Here is a 13,986-nt window from a genome sequence, read left to right on the forward strand (position 1 = left end):
ATTCATCTGGCCCCGCCTCCAGATGCCCCAAGAAACCTCTGAAGCATGGCCCACCATGCACCTGGGCAAAATCAAAGTGATCTCAAACAGGGACGCTCCAGTCTGCCGTTGGATTGAGCTGAGAGATACAGCTTGCTGCCCCCTGGTGGTCTGTCACAGTCATAACTGCCAGGGCTGTGACAAGCTAAACAGTGAGCTTTTATTAAGTCTGACACCATGTGTCAGACATGGTGCCTAAGGCTGCAGAGGATAGGAGACCATGTAAGACACAACCCCTGATCCCAGAGGACTTATAATATAGTGGAGGAATCAACATGTTCCCACATGAAAAGTTGACTCTTATCCCACCAAGTGGGATTTGAAGAGCGAACCATGAAGGGCATTGCAGTAGGAGCCCAGAAGTGAGAGAGCATCAGGGCTGGGGCACTCAGGGGAGGCTTCTCAGAACCTTGAAGGAAGGGCAGGATTGAAACAGACAGAAAAAGAAAGACCACACACTCCCCTGTCGAAAGCCCCCTCAGGAACCCCCACGGCCTCCAGGAGAGTTCATCCGGATTCCTTGCCCGGGTTGCCGCCTCTCCAGGCACATGCCTGCCCTGGCCTGTCCCAGCCTCGCCAGATCCCTCGAAGTTCCTGGAACTGTTCTCTTCACACCCCTGGACTGTTCATTCTCCCTCCCCACCTTGTCTACTGGATAGGCTGTCACTCACCTTTTAGGATTCAGCTCAATACAACACCTGCAGTGGAGCATCTCCCCCCGAGTCATTAGCTGCCCCACTCTGTGTTCCACAGTTCTGGCCTACGATTCTGTGGCTACGAGTCTCACACTGTATCGTAAGGGTTGCCCCGTGTATTTTCATCACTAGGCAATAAGCTGCTTAAGAACTGTAGGACTGTGGCTCACACTTGTAATCCCAGCACTTTGGGAGGCCGAGGCGGGTGGATCACCCAACTTGGTGGGTGGTCAGGAATTCGAGACCAGCCTGGCCAACATGGTGAAATGCTGTTTCTACTGAAAATAGAAAAATTAGCCCAGTGTGGGGTTGCACATCTATAATCGCAGCTACTCGGGAGGCTGAGGCACGAGAATCACTTGAACCTGGTAGGTAGAGGTTGCAGTGAGCCGAGACTGCGCCGTTGCACTCCACACTGGGGGACAGAGTGAGACTCCATCTCCAAAAAAAGGAACAATGGGACTGCATGATGGGGCAGCAGATCACGTAGGCGGAAGAAAGGGAGGTGAGGAGGGAAAGATAAATAGGGTGAGCGTGCAGGAACTTGGGGGATGGCTATGCCTTTGAAGCTGTCTCTAAAAGTTTATGGGCAGATAAATGTATCCTGCAGGCAATGTGGTGCATGAGAGTCACAGAAACGCCCAGGGATGTGAAGAAAGGCTTAACAGCTGGTGGCAGGAAGGGTACTCAGAGACAAAACTGGGAAAGTTCGTTAGGAAACCATTGCGCCACTGCAGCTTGAGAGGTGACAATCTTCACTGGAGTGGGCGACAGAAGACTGGGGAAGCCAAAGAAGAATTTGAGGAGTTTCAATTCTGGGCAGCTGGGGGAACATCCCATGGCCTTGTTAAACTCTCATGTGCAACTTATTCAGTTGAGACCTTGTGAAAATGCAAACTCTGACTCATTAGTCCTGTGGAGGGCCTGAGATGCCATCTATCTAGTGGCGCTCCCAGGTTATGCCCACGCTGCTAGTCCACAGAGCAGGAGTGGATTTGGAGCCCCGCTGCTGGGCAGGTGCAGCTCTCTAGGACAACAGTGGTGGACAGGTGGTACATTTGGGTGAAGAGATAAAGGTACCCCTTTTACCCGGTGAACACGCCAGGGTGCACAGCTTTGTGAGCAGAGTGCGGTTGGGTTCTAGCCCCACTTACCCTTTGAGTAATAAACAACTTGCAAAGCCCTTCGGGGCAGCTATGGTGGAGTCACCAACAGAGACAGACCGGTCAGAGGCGGGGAGTCCATTTGGAGAGCAGGGTGATGACTTTAGCCTGTCACAACTGAGTTTGAGATGACCACTGGGACATCCACTGAAATGTCCATCTGCTAGCAGTTGGAGACCCAGACTTGGGGTATGTGGGCTCACTGATGATATGCCACACAGTGAAGAAAGCAAAATGAGGGTTGGCTGGGAATCATCTAACCCTTCTGGCCTTTTTCAGCGGGTAACTCTCTTATTCCAACATCTCTGTCCTTTCTGTTGTCTTGCAGGTCACCGTTCCCTTTACTAACATAAGTGATCTAGTCATTTTTCCATCTCCAAGATGCCAAGTCCCCAGTCCCCACCCTCCTGCCCCCTTGGTCCCAGTGCACCTGGGAGGCTCAGAAATCCGCATTTACTGACCTAAAAGGATAATCTGCCTGAAGCCAGGACAGCCTCATGCCCAGAGCTTGCCGCTGTCCTGTTCATTCAGCCTCAGAAGCCAGGACCAGTCTCCCCAGTCGGGCCACAGCCTTCCAGGGCCCAGGATGCCACACACCACGCCCTCTGGGCTTGCCTTGCCCTTGCTTTTCAGGAGGGTTTGAAGAACAGAGATACCCCTGAAAGAAGTGTGGGTTTGAGCCAGAGAAGAGTCACCTGATGTTTTTGAGAGTTGGCCCTTTCCCCGCCAGCCCGGGACAAGGGCTCAGGGACCACTGGGGTGTGTGCCAGGATGGCAGGGATCAAGAGCACAGCCTTGGGGATGAATGGGCTGGGTGGAATCGCAGCCAAATTATTCTCAGCCTTCGTTTAGCATGCATGCAGTAGGGATAGCTAATAACTGCCCTGAAGGGTTATCGCGAGGATGTGGTAAGATGCGTGGGGGTGCTTAGCATGATGCCACACAGGGAGGAGCCCCGCAATCAGCAGCAGTTGTTCCTCTGTGTCTGGAGCCACGCAGAAGCTGGGGTTAAGAAGGGTGTGAGGGGAGAGGAAAGGCGAGAAGAGCACCAAAGGGGAAAGATCGTGAGAACTTTTTGAAACTGGATAGAAGCAAGGGGCAGAATTAGCACTCAGCTTTCTCTCTTCCCTCCCGCAGCTGTTATCTGTCCTGTGCCGAACACCTCCAACTTCCCCCACTTAGGCTGGCCCAGTCTGGAGCCAGAGCCAGTCCTCAGCCTTCAGGAAGCCCCTGGGGCCTGGCCCTCCCTGCACCTGCTGCTCTCAGGCCCCCTGCCCCAGCCTCGGGGCAGCTCCAGAAAGACTCCCCCCGGCCCAGCCCAGGGCTGCAGCCACAGCTGGTCCTCAGCCCTCCGCACATCTTTGCAGAGTTTGATGGGGCGCCGGGCGGATGACAGCGGGAACGGTTGTGATCACTGGCGGAATCCTAGCTACGGTGATCCTCCTCTGCATCATTGCCGTCCTGTGCTACTGCAGGCTCCAGGTCAGTCCCCGGGACCCGTAGCCAGAGGCTGCTAGGCCACCAGCAAACCTCAAAATTAAAAAATTTTGGGGGCAGAAACTGGAGGCTGACTTCAGGGCCCACAGAGCCCAAAGCCATGGAATATGGCAGGCGTAAGTCAAGGAGGCTGGGAGTTGGGGCTGGTCAGAAGGAAGCTAAGCACCCCCCAGCCTGCCCGCTCAGAGCACACAGAAAGTGTGCTGGGGAGATACGGGCTCATGGGGTTGTGTCTCCTGTACCTCTGAGATTTCAGGGGCGCGGGAAGAGCACCATTCTGGGGAGGCTCTGAAAGCTGCCGCCAGCAGCCCCAGCCCTGTCCTCAATATGTGTGTGTCCCTGCCCAACTCAACCACAGCCTGGAGTTACTGCGAGGAGTGGTGGGAGGGGAAAGGGAAAGCAACACTGGCCTTGCAAAGCCGGGAATAGAAACGTGTGGAGCAAGCCCTTGGGGTTCAGTGCCTGGCACTAGGTTCTCCATGGAGCAGGGGGCAGGGGCACCTGTGCACACTAAAAAATGCGTGGGGTCGGGGAAGCATTCATCCTCTCAGGCATCCCTCTCCCCTTCCGCACAGTATTACTGCTGCAAGAAGAGCGGAACCGAGGATGCAGACGAGGAGGAGGAGCGCGAGCACGACCTTCCCACGCATCCCAGAGGCCCCAGCTGCAATGCCTGCAGCTCCCAGGCCCTGGACGGCAGAGGCAGCCTGGCACCTCTCACCAGCGAGCCCTGCAGCCAGCCCTGCGGGGTGGCCGCGAGCCACTGCACTACCTGCTCCCCGTACAGCTCCCCGTTTTACATACGGACGGCTGACATGGTGCCCAATGGGGGTGGAGGCGAGAGGCTCTCCTTTGCTCCCACATGCTACAAAGAGGGGGGACCCCCATCCCTCAAATTGGCAGCACCCCAGAGTTACCCGGTGACCTGGCCAGGCTCTGGGCGTGAGGCCTTCACCAATCCAAGGGCTATTAGTACAGACGTGTAAACCCTTCCACCCCTGACCCCACACACACCCACACTGCTGCCCTGGCGGGGGCCATGGCAGTGGATGACCCTCCAGCAGCCCCACAGGGGCTGTCTCTGTGTCTTTGGCTTTTCTCGCTCCGCAGTGGAGGGTTTGCTAGGATTTAAGCTTTTGAGTGCATTGAGAACCAGGACAGGGCCTGGCTCCAACTCTGTGGCCCAGAGGTGGGGCACTGCTAGGTCAAGTCTGCAGCTTCGCCAGTTTCTTGGTTGGGACACTCCTCTGGCAGCCCCAGCACCACCACAACCCCTTGCAGTGTGCCCCAGTCCCCTGAATTTGCTGAACTGCAAAAAGGAGCATGGGGGAAAGCTCAGCAAAGGCTCTGGAGCCCTCCAGGGTCCACGGGAGATGAAGCATTCGTGCCTAGGAGAAGCGGACAGAGGGCAAGGGAGAAGTGAGAGCTGCAATTCCAGCACTGGAGAAGCGAGGGGCGGAGCGTCAACAGCACTGCTTCAGGGGGAGCTTGCTGAGATGAATTCAACAGCTAGTTCACAACCAAGTTTTGTAAGTTGGTTACCATAAGTACTGCTGTCACTGTAGCTGCTCCCGTAGGGACGTTGATTCCTGAACGTATCACATCTCACCCGCCCCCTTCCTCGTGGAACACGTCAAGTTGACTTTAAAACCTAAGGTTGCCTGTGGGGACTGCACCAGAAAGTGACTGTCTAACCGTGTTCCCCGAAATCCTTTCTCTGCCTTAGGAACCAGCGCCCCCTGCTGGAGAAGCTTTTTCATTTTTGTTAGCCGACTTCTAGTAGCTTAGCAAAGAGACCAGCTGACTGTCTCTCGGCCCAGCCCACCACGCCGAGCAGCTTGCGTGGACGCAGTCCTGTGAGGGTGTGTGCATGCCCGTTCCCAGGTGTACACACACACACACATACACCAGTCACCACGGGTAGGCCCCAGGGGCTTTGTACCTTCAGGAGCTGCAGAAAGGAAAGGTCTCCCATGTACCATCGAGAAGGAAAAGTCTAATACCCAAACAGCTTGAACGAAAGCTGGTTAACGTGGCCAATCCCCATTGCAGCCAGTCTCCGTGGGGCGATGCTGCAGCGGCTGAAACCACGTTAACTCTGCCAGAGCCCGGCATTCTACGTGAGCATCCACCCGTGATGCCGTTGAGCAGGATCTTCAACCCACCAGAGCAACAGTCCAGTCTTGAGGATGGGAGGGACGTGACTTAGGGATTCCACGCTCGCCGCCCTCCCTTGGCCGCCCTACTCCCCAGTCTCCTGGCAATGAGCCTTTTATTGTGTCTCACACCAGCCTCATTTCCAATTCCGACTTCCCACTTAGAATGTGGCAGTGGCTTTATGCTTTGTGAGTATCTTGATGAGTTTTCCAGTGGCCTCTGCAGAAGCTGGCCCCCTTCTAAGGGCATAGCTAACCCCCTCCCACTCCTGAGTCACTGAATTCAAGGAGGGTGGGGCAGGGAAAGGGCTGGCCCCCCTGCTGAAATCTTGATTCTGCATCTGACGAAGGTCAGGGTGCCGCTGAGGGAGCAGGGAGCGGGCAGGGAGGAGGAGGGGAATGCACATCTTTTGCGCCACTATTAAGGCACCTGTCACCTCACATCTCAATCTAGAATCAGAGTGCCCTGGGTTGAGAAACAGACCTGGGCTCTGGTCACACTTTGGTCACTCATTAGCTCTAGGACCAGTCACTAGTCTCTTGAGATTCCATTTATTCCAGGGAAATGAGGCTTGCCCAGATAGACTAAGAACCCTTTAGTGCTCCAAGAAGTGAGAATTTCCGAAAAAGATCTGCCGGCCCAGACCACTCCCTCTTGCCCTAATCCTGGCAGGGCCTGGATGTATTTACCCAACTCTCCGATCTTGTGTGCAGGGATGCTTGCTGATGGGTGAAAGACCACCATAAAACAAGATTAGCAGCAAAACAATTTTAATTGTCAGTGAAAAGCAAGCATGTTTGTCAGACTCTCCTATGGAGTCACTTCAAATGGTAACTTCTCTTGTACCAGGAAGCAGCTGTAGGTGGGGTAATGGGGTCTGTCTCCTGGCGCAGAGGGGCAGCTTACGGCAGCAGTTTCAGCACGCCCATCCCACAGCCAGCCCTAACTGGGCCAAGTGCAAGCTCCTGATGAGCTGCTGGGCCTGGCAGCGTTCCCCACTTCCTAGTGCCTTGCTCCCCTGGAATTCCACAGCCAATCAACCACAGCAGCCACGTCCTCGTCGCCAGAAATGACATCATTCCTACATCCTGCCTTCGTAAAAATCAAGACCCAATTAACCATCACCCGCTTCTTGCCCCTGATCGATGGGGTCCCTGAGTGCAAGCGTCCTGTGCAATCCCCTCCCTCCTGCCGCTTTCCTAGCTAAGCCCTGCCAGCCCCACAAATCACAATCTGGGTTTGGGGCATTGGAGAGACAGTGGGCCCCAGCTCTTCCCCACATAGCCCACGCTGCTCAGGGCACGGTCTCCAACCCCAGGCTGGAGATTGCCTGCCTGCCCACTGCAGCTGCAGGGCCCCACCCTGTGGAAAAGGGAGCTCCCCCACTCAACTGCACTGTCCTTTTCTGCTGTCTAGTCTGTGCTAAGGGACACTATTTGTACTCTTTTCAAACGGTGCCCTAAATTGGAAGAGAAGGAGGGGCCAGGAACACAGCCCTCTCCGCAGTCTTTCTCCACCTCCACTTCACCACTCCTGCTATAGACTTCTTGTCTTGCATCTTTGATAACTTGGAGTCGCAACCGAGTGAATGTCGGAATAAATGAGAGATTCGAAGTAGAAATCCCACAGGGTCCTTCGTTCTTCACCGGGGGAAGTGAAGGGAGCAGTTGGTGTGGATTTAAGGGTGAAGCCTCCTCTTCAACACCCAGAGCGTCTGTGTTCAACGCTGTCCCTGCTCCCACGCTAGCAAACCTCCACCTTGTTGCCTGGCGGGCCCCCATTGCCTCGGTCAGAGTTCAATCGGCGGAGATTTGCTGCTTGTTGGGAAAGTGGCTGAAGGGCCCTGCTGAGGATAGTGAGTTTCCCTGGGGGGCAACCCAGGCCTCGGCCCCTGCTCCTGCCCTTCCCGTCTTCCCAACCCACCACACACCTTCCAGGCTGGTGGTCTTCCCGCCTGTGTAGCTCGGGGTAAAATCACTTCTCTGAAGCCTCAGGAGATCATGTCACGTGGGCAGCCCTTTGTTACAGGGGCAGCAAGGGAAGGGGGGAATTGGGACCAGATCCCCAGTGCAGCCCAGCAGAGACTACAGAAGCGGAGAGGGATGGAGGGGGACTGGAGAACTGAAAACTAGCTTTGTGTGTGGAAGGGAGAATTCGGGGATGAAGTGAGAGCGTCTTGTGTGTGTGTGTGTGTGTGTGTGTGTGTGTGTGTGTGCGCGCGCGCGCGCATGTGCACATGGCTGTGTATGAGAGAGCTGCTTTCTCCCCACCTCAGGGCCTCAGGGCGAGCCCTGACTGCAGCTTGGGGGTGCAGCAGGCAGCCTTCCCCAGCAGTCCAGCACCCAGGCCTCCAGCCCTGCAGCAGCCTTCCCTAGCACCAGTGGGAGCACAGCTTCCTTCACCCTCAGCCCAGGGAGCAGTTGGCCACAGCTCTGTCACCACAGCTGTCCTATGGGAACAGAAACCGGACCCTGAGGCACACTCGACCTCGCACCCATCCCAACCTCCAGCCATGTCCTTTGCCGCCGCAGGGCAGCCCGCTCCCACCTGGACTCCAGCCTCTCACCCAGCACATCTGCTTGGCCTCATGCTTGCTGGCGGGTCACAGCCCTGACCCAGCTCTTCTCCCTGGTGGCCCTCAACTGCCCTCAGCCTCAGCTCCAGCTGGGGAGGAGGGTGGAGAGCAGCTTGAGTCAGACTGAGGAATGCAAGGGAGGTGCTGGCCGTCCTTGTCACTGTTCTTTGGAAAATGCCTCCGTCAGTGCCTGAAGTTCAAGGAGTGTGGGCTGTTTTCTTTCTGAGCTATCAGCAAATCGAGCTGGGGGACTCCGGGGCGCGCTGCGCTATCCCAGGAGTCTCGGCCTTGGGTGGTTTGCTGATCTTCCCCTGGAAATAATCAGTGGTCCCCGAGCAGCACTTGTAAACTTGAACATAGAAAGCTGGGTGAGAAATTTTCATCCTCTGCACTGTTCAGGCCCAAAAAAGTGGGAGGCAGAGGCCCTCGTCAAAGTGGCACATTGCCCTCATACCCGGGGGCTTTCCAACCAGCAGCTCTGGCACCCCAGATTCCAGCAGCCCCATGATGGCATTATCCAGCCCACATCCCCAAAACCTGTCCCTGGCACTCTGCCCCTGAGGCTTCTGGGGGGACTTCAAGGAGAAGCTTCTTTCACCATAAAAACGTCTCACCCAGTTTTCTACGCTCAAGTTTACAAGTGCTGTTCAGGGTCTATTGATTATTTATAGGAGAAGATTGCCAGACTACCTAAGGCTGAGACTCCTGGGATAGGGCAGCATACCCCAGAATGCCCCAGCTTGATTTGCTCAGAACTCAGAAAGAAAACGGCCCACACTCCTTGAACCCCAGGCATTGACAGAGGCATTTCCTAAGGAAGAGTGACAAGGACAGCCAGCACCTCCCCTGCGCTCCTCAGTCTGACTCAAGCTACTCCTCCGCCCTCCTCCCCAGCTGGCCCCTCTCTCCACCAGCTCCCCCTCCCAACGGCCATCCTTCCTTCGTTGCCGTCAGCTCACTGGGTGGAGAACCACGTAGTCCACAACCTGTCAGAACACACCGCTTGCACCTTCACAGCGTGCCTCAGGAGGAGCTGCACATGGCTGCATCCTCCAGCCCAGCACACAGCACCCCTCACGCAGCTGGCCCGTGCTGCGGATGGCAGGAGGAGATGAAGGAGGAGCTCCTGGGTCACAAAGCCGTTCTCTCTTTTCTCCTGTGACCTAACACCCCAGCAGACACAGCAGTCTAGTGGCAGCGGTTAGAAGGTGGGATGTGGAAGGCGACTTCAGCTGGAATCCTGGCTCTACCACTTACTGTGTGACTTTAGGCAACTTTGGGGACCTCTCTGTGTCTCAGTTTTCTCACTTGTAAAGTTGGGATCATAATGCCCACGGTATTCCATTAAAATTAAGTGAGCTGGCTGGGTACGGTGGCTCACTCCTGTAATCCCAGTACTTTGGGAGGCAGAGGCGGGCAGATCGCCTGAACTCAGAAGTTCGAGACCACCCTGGGCAACATGGTCAAATCCTGCCTCTACTAAAATACAAAAAATTAGCCAGACGAAGTGGCAGGCACCTGTAGTCCCTGCTACTTGGGAAGCTAAGGCACTGAGAATCATTTGAGTTCCAGAGGCAGAGGTTGCAGTGAGCCAAGATTGCACCACTGCACTCCAGCTTGGGCTACATAGTGAAATACCATCTCAAAAAAAAAAAAAATTAGGTGAGCTGACACCTCACTTAATTTTAATGGATACAGTGGGCATTCTGGTCCCAATGTGATGCCTCACATTAATGATAATGGCACATGTGGTAGGCACTATCATTAGCAGTACAGCCAAGTCCAAACTCTACCACTCACAACATGACAGCCAATAAGTTGAGAGAAGGTGCTGGGGTAAGGAAGATGACTTTATTTCCGGGAGCTTCCAACTGAGAAGATGGAGGACCAATGTCCTAAAGAAACTTTTCTTTTTTTTTTCTTTTCTTTTTTTTTTTTTTTGAGTTGGAGTCTTGCTCTGTCACCCAGGCTGAAGTGCAATGGCACGATCTTCAGCTCACTGCAACCTCCACCTCCTGGGTTCAAGCAATTCCCCTGCCTAGGCCTCCCAAGTAGCTGGGATCATAGGTGCCCGCCACCACACCCAACTAATTTTTGTATTTTTAGTAGAGACGGGGTTTCACCATACTGGCCAGGGTGGTCTCTTGGCCAGGCTGGTCTTGAACTCTTGACCTCGTGATCCTCCTGCCTCAGTCTCCGAAAGAGCCCTGAGGGATGTCTTGTTAGTGGAGAGCGGCCTGCAGCACATCCTGCATGTCTTAGGAAAGGACACGCCATGCCTTCCTGCTCTGGAACAGGGACTTGGCTCCCTTTGAGCCTCTCTGGGGGCTTTCAACAGGCAAAGGGCCTGTTATGCTCCAACTGCCGAACAATTTTCTCCCCACAAGGTAAAGGGCAGAAGGCTAGAGTGAAAAACAGTGTCAGCTGGCACAGGTTCATTCACATTGTATGAATTTTTGTTGTTGTTGTTGTTGTTGTTTATTTTTTTGAGATGGAATCTCACTCTGTCACCCAGGCTGGAGTGCAGTAGCACGATCTCGGCTCACTGCAACCTCTGCCTCCCAGGTTCAAGCAATTCTCCTGCCTCAGCCTCCTGAGGAGCTGGGATTACAGGTGTGCACCACCACGCCCGGCCAATTTTTGTAATTTTAGTACAGACAATTTTTGTATTTTTGTATTTTTAGTTTCACCATGTTGGCCAGGCTGGTCTAGAACTCCTGACTTCATGATCTGCCCAAAGTGCTGGGATTACAGGCGTGAGCCACTGCGCCTGGCCCATGAATTTTTAAAAAATATTTTTGTTGGCCAGAAGCGGTGGCTCACGCCTGTAATCCCAGCACTTTGGGAGGCCAAGGCAGGTGGATCAGCTGAGGTCAGGAGTCCAAGACCAGCCTGACAAACGTGGTGAAACCTCATCTCTACTAAAAATACAAAAATTAGCTGAGTGTGGTAGTGCATGCCTGTAATCCCAGCTACTTGGGAGGCTGAGACAGGAGAATTGCTTGAACCCGGGAGGCGGAGGTTGCAGTGAGCCAAGATGGTGTCATTACACTCCAGTCTGGGCAATGAGCATAACTCCATCAAAAAATATATGTATCTGTTTTCATTGCAGTAAAAATAAATATATACTATATAATATAAAATTTGTGATTTTAACATTTTTAAATTCAGTATACAATTCAGTGGTATTAATAAATATTCACAGTGCTGGTCCAGTGTGGTGGTTCATGCTTGTAATCCCAGCACTTCGGGAGGCCAAGATGGGAGGATCACTTGAGCCCAGGAGCTCTAGACCAGCCTGGGCAACATAGCAAGACCCTGTCTCTATGAAAAATGGGAAAAAGTAGCCAGGCGTAGTGGCACATGCCTGTGGTACCAGCTCTTTGAAAGGCTGAGGTGAGAGGATCACTCGAGCCCAGGAGTTTGAGGCTGCAGTGAGCTGTGACTGTACCACTACAGTCCAGACTGGGTGCCAGAGGGAGACTCTGTCTCTCAAAAATAAAAATAAAAGGCCGGGTGTGGTGGCTCATGTCTGTAATCTCAGTACTTTGGGAGGCAGAGGTGGGCGGATCACGAGGTCAGTAGATAGAGACCAGCCTAGCCAATATGGTGAAACCCTGCCTCTACTAAAAATACAAAAATTAGCTGGGTGTGGTGGTGCACGCCTGTAATCCCAGCCACCCGGGAGGCTGAGGCAGAAGAATCGCTTGAAGCCAGGAGGCAGAGGTTGCAGTGAGCCGAGATTGCACCACTGTACTCCAGCCTGGGCGACAGAGTGAGACTCCATCTCAAAATAAATAAATTTAATTAATTAATATTCACAGTATTGTGCAACCATTACCATTATGTTTCCAAAGATTTTTCTTTTTCTTCTTTGTTTTATTTGAGACAGCATATAGGGTCTGGCTTTGTCACTAAGGCTGGAGTGCAGTGGTGCAATCTCAGCTCATTGTAACCTCTGCCTTCCAGGCTCAAGTGATCCACCCACCTCAGCCTCCCAAGTAGCTGGGACTATAGGCACGCACCACCACAACTGGCTAATTTTTGTATTTTTTTTTGTACAGTTGGGGTTTCACCATGTTGCCCAGGGTGGTCTCGAACTTCTGAGCTCAAACAATCTCCCTGCCTTGGCCTCCTAAAGTCCTGGGATTACAAGCGTGAGCCACCGAACCCGGCCTCCAAAGATTTTTCATCACTCTAAGCAGAAACTCTGGAACCATTCATGTTTGAATTATTTTTAACAGATATGTTTGATTTTTGTATGTAAGCAAGGCTTGGAGGTAGGTTCATCCTGTTGGAAGGATGGGGCTCAGTAAATCTGTAGGTAGGCAGGATGATGAGGGGTCATCATTCCTGTTCCCCCAGGATGAAATCTCCTAAGCAAACACTGACTTCAAGAAACTCCAAATATAAAGGGATTGGAATGCAGCTTCACAGCCTGTCCAGGGGACATGCTGAGGAGGCTTGCGTAAGCAGCAGATTTTAGACAGTGGAGAGACTTGAGCGAAGCAGGGCTAGAGGAGACTGAAGTGGAGAGAAGGCAGTGAGACACCTGGGAGCGGGAGGGCGCAGGGCTCCGGCGGAGACAGTGGTGAGGTGGGCGGCTCAGCCTCATGCAGCCTGGCCTGACCTCCTTCCTCCCAGGCTGTGAGCACACTGAGGTCCTGGGCTGTGCCAGCCGAGGAGACAGGTGGCAGAAGCTTCGGGGCAGACCACTCACAGGTCCCCGGGCAGAAGCTGTCCACTGGGGCAGACCCCACAGCCTTCTCCTCTCCAGACCTTGCTGCACTGGGCCATCTCATGGTCCCAGAATGTCCCAGCAAGTGGAGCCCTGACCACAGGGAGTAGGGGTGAGGGAACAAACCAGGCACACACTCCTGACATCGCCAGACCTCCGCCCCGAACCCCACCCAAATGGATCCATTTAAATGATCCTGAGATCTAGGAACCCGCTGGGATTCAATAGAAATGTGAGCATATCAGGTATGCAAAAAGGGTCTGTGCCCCTCCCCCAAATAGTTCAAAAACAACAACTCTAGAAAGTTTCTCCATCTACCTGGAATGAGTTTTCAGTTACAATTCTGACCCCATGCACCCTTCTCCACCCTCCCAAATCCTACCTGTCCTTCAAATCTTGTCCAGGATTCTATGATTTATTCCCCTGAGGCCCCTGGAAGCCATCACTCCCTTTTCTGGATAAGCAAAACCTCTCTCCACCTCCCCGCGTGTTGCTGGATTGCTGGTATCCGGCACGCCCTTTATTTTCCCTGGCAGACGGATTGTTCCTCCAGGCTGCGTTCCCCACTGCACTGGCCCCAGCACCCGGCACAGGGCCTTGCACACGCTTTGCAGCCAGCCAAAGCCGACTGAAGGAACCAGATGCACTCCTGTCTTTCATAGGCTGGAGGGTTTTTTTCTTTCAAAGTCTTTTATTGTGGTGAAATACACATATAAAGCTTATCACCTCCACCACTAAGTGGGCAGCAGTTCAGTGGTATCAAGCACATTCATAATGTGCCACCATCACCACCAACCACTGCCACGACTCTTCATCTTGCAAAATTGAAACTCTGTACCCATAAAACAAAAGCTCCCCATTCCCTCGACCCCCAGCCCCAGGCAACCACCATTCTAACTTTCTGCCTTTATAATTTTGCCATCCTCTAAGTACCTCACGTAAGTGGAACCATACAGTATTTGTCTTTTTGTGAATGGCTTATTTCACTCAGCATGATGTCCTCATCTCATGTGGCAGGTCAGAATTTCCTTCCTTTTAAGGCTGAATAATATGCCACTGCATTATGCTATATTTTACTTATCCATTCATCTGTGGGTGGGTAAATGGGTTGTTTCCACGTTT

General features: G+C 53.4%; 1 protein-coding gene across 7 annotated transcripts in view; it reads left to right on the forward strand.

Moving 5' to 3' along the window:
* Positions 1-7,172, forward strand: part of LOC102138309 (protein FAM163A) — a 71,279-nt gene extending 64,107 nt beyond the window's left edge. For 4 of the 7 annotated variants that reach the window (XM_015446321.4, XM_015446324.3, XM_045393420.3 and 1 more), the window contains exons 4-5: positions 3,035-3,379; positions 3,970-7,172. In XM_015446321.4, the coding sequence (XP_015301807.3) occupies positions 3,287-3,379; positions 3,970-4,380 (504 nt within the window). In that variant the 5' untranslated portion in view covers positions 3,035-3,286 and the 3' untranslated portion in view covers positions 4,381-7,172. The remainder of the gene's footprint in view (positions 1-3,034; positions 3,380-3,969) is intronic. The other 3 variants (XM_065532358.1, XM_065532382.2, XM_074026307.1) reach the window with 1 other exon arrangement.
* The last annotated feature ends 6,814 nt before the right edge of the window (positions 7,173-13,986 follow it).

The sequence above is a fragment of the Macaca fascicularis genome, chromosome 1 (genome assembly GCF_037993035.2).
Source record: "Macaca fascicularis isolate 582-1 chromosome 1, T2T-MFA8v1.1".
Taxonomy (NCBI): Eukaryota; Metazoa; Chordata; class Mammalia; order Primates; family Cercopithecidae; genus Macaca; species Macaca fascicularis.